Here is a 1,397-nt window from a genome sequence, read left to right as displayed (position 1 = left end):
GAACCCCAGAATCTGATATCTTCAACATTGATCAATAATAATAGTAAATAGGTTGTTTCTCCTCCTTGATTTCATCAACACTACTACTAACACTAATCAATTGCTTAATTTCCTCAAGATCATATTCAGTAATATTTTCACCACCATCATAATTAACAATGCTATTATTATTATTATCATTGAAACTACTAGGCATAACAAGAAACTTATTGTTGTTGTTGAAGTCATCAAATGCAATAATGTTGTTGTATGATCCTTGATGATGATACCCAATTTCCTCTTGCTTGATACTGCTTCCATTATCAGAGGAACTGCAACTACCTTCACTTCCAAACATGTGATAATTTTGTTGCATGCTGCTGGGGCTAACAATGGAATCTACTTGGTGCTGGTAAAATGGAACTGAGGTTGTTGTTGTTGTGTTTGCATAGTATTCAGTTGAAGGAAGTGAAATAGGATCAACAAGGCCTGTGACATAAGATCCATAATATTGATCCATGTACATTGATGATGATGGAAATGGAGGTTGTTGTTGTTGATGATGTTTTCTTTGATGAATAGAAGAAGAATTGGGAAGGAAACCAGAGATGAGTTTTTTCTTGAGCTTAGTGTTCCAATAATTCTTTATATCATTGTCAGTCCTTCCTGGCAACTGAGCTGCTATAATTGACCACCTGTTCATCATCATCATACATTTCATATCCAACATTAATTAACAAAAAAAGAGAAATTAATCATGAAATATGTTAATCATTAATCTTAATCATAAAATATATACATAGTTTAGATCAATAAAATATATGCATATGCTGATGAAGTAGTGCTATCCAAATATACATAGCAACTAAAATATTCACTAAATGATTTATTTTTTCTAATTAATGAAGGATAGATTAGATTAATTAATGAGAAAGTGGTAATTATAATAAAGAGAGAAATTAAAGTTGTTCATTATGTATATATGTATATATAGTACCTGCTTCCAATGTTAACATAGAGGCTGCAAATGATTCTGTCTTCCTCTTCAGAAAATTCTCCATGCTTAATGTTTGGCCTCAGATAGTTAAGCCATCTCAGCCTGCAACTCTTCCCACATCTCTTGAGACCTATATATACACATTAAAGATTAAAGATTTGATGTGAAGAAGAAGAAGAAGATATTGTTATGAATAAATAAAGTACCAGCTTTTTGAGGAAGAGCAATCCAATTGCCACCAGTGCCATGCTTGTGTATGTATTCTTTGAGCTTTAAGTCTTCTTCAGGTGACCATGGTCCTCTCTTCACATTTGCCTTGTCACAACATGGAGCTCTTCCCATCTTCTTCTTCTTCTTCTTCTTCAACTCTTCTCAATGAATGCTAACTAGCAACTTCCTTGTCTCTTATAAGTAACAATGT

The 1,397-nt window shown here is 32.9% G+C and overlaps 1 protein-coding gene across 1 annotated transcript; it reads right to left on the bottom strand.

Annotated features, from left to right (window-relative positions):
• LOC112736450 (uncharacterized) lies at positions 1-1,397 on the bottom strand. Its single transcript, XM_025785918.3, has 3 exons — positions 1,183-1,397; positions 977-1,106; positions 1-674 (listed from the first exon to the last, which is right to left on the bottom strand). Exons 1-3 carry the CDS (start codon positions 1,316-1,318, stop codon positions 32-34), a joined length of 909 nt encoding a protein of 302 aa, XP_025641703.1. The 5' UTR covers positions 1,319-1,397; the 3' UTR covers positions 1-31.

The sequence above is a fragment of the Arachis hypogaea genome, chromosome 13, assembly GCF_003086295.3.
Source record: "Arachis hypogaea cultivar Tifrunner chromosome 13, arahy.Tifrunner.gnm2.J5K5, whole genome shotgun sequence".
Classification (NCBI taxonomy): Eukaryota; Viridiplantae; Streptophyta; class Magnoliopsida; order Fabales; family Fabaceae; genus Arachis; species Arachis hypogaea.
This window is presented reverse-complemented; position numbering and strand designations above follow the sequence as displayed.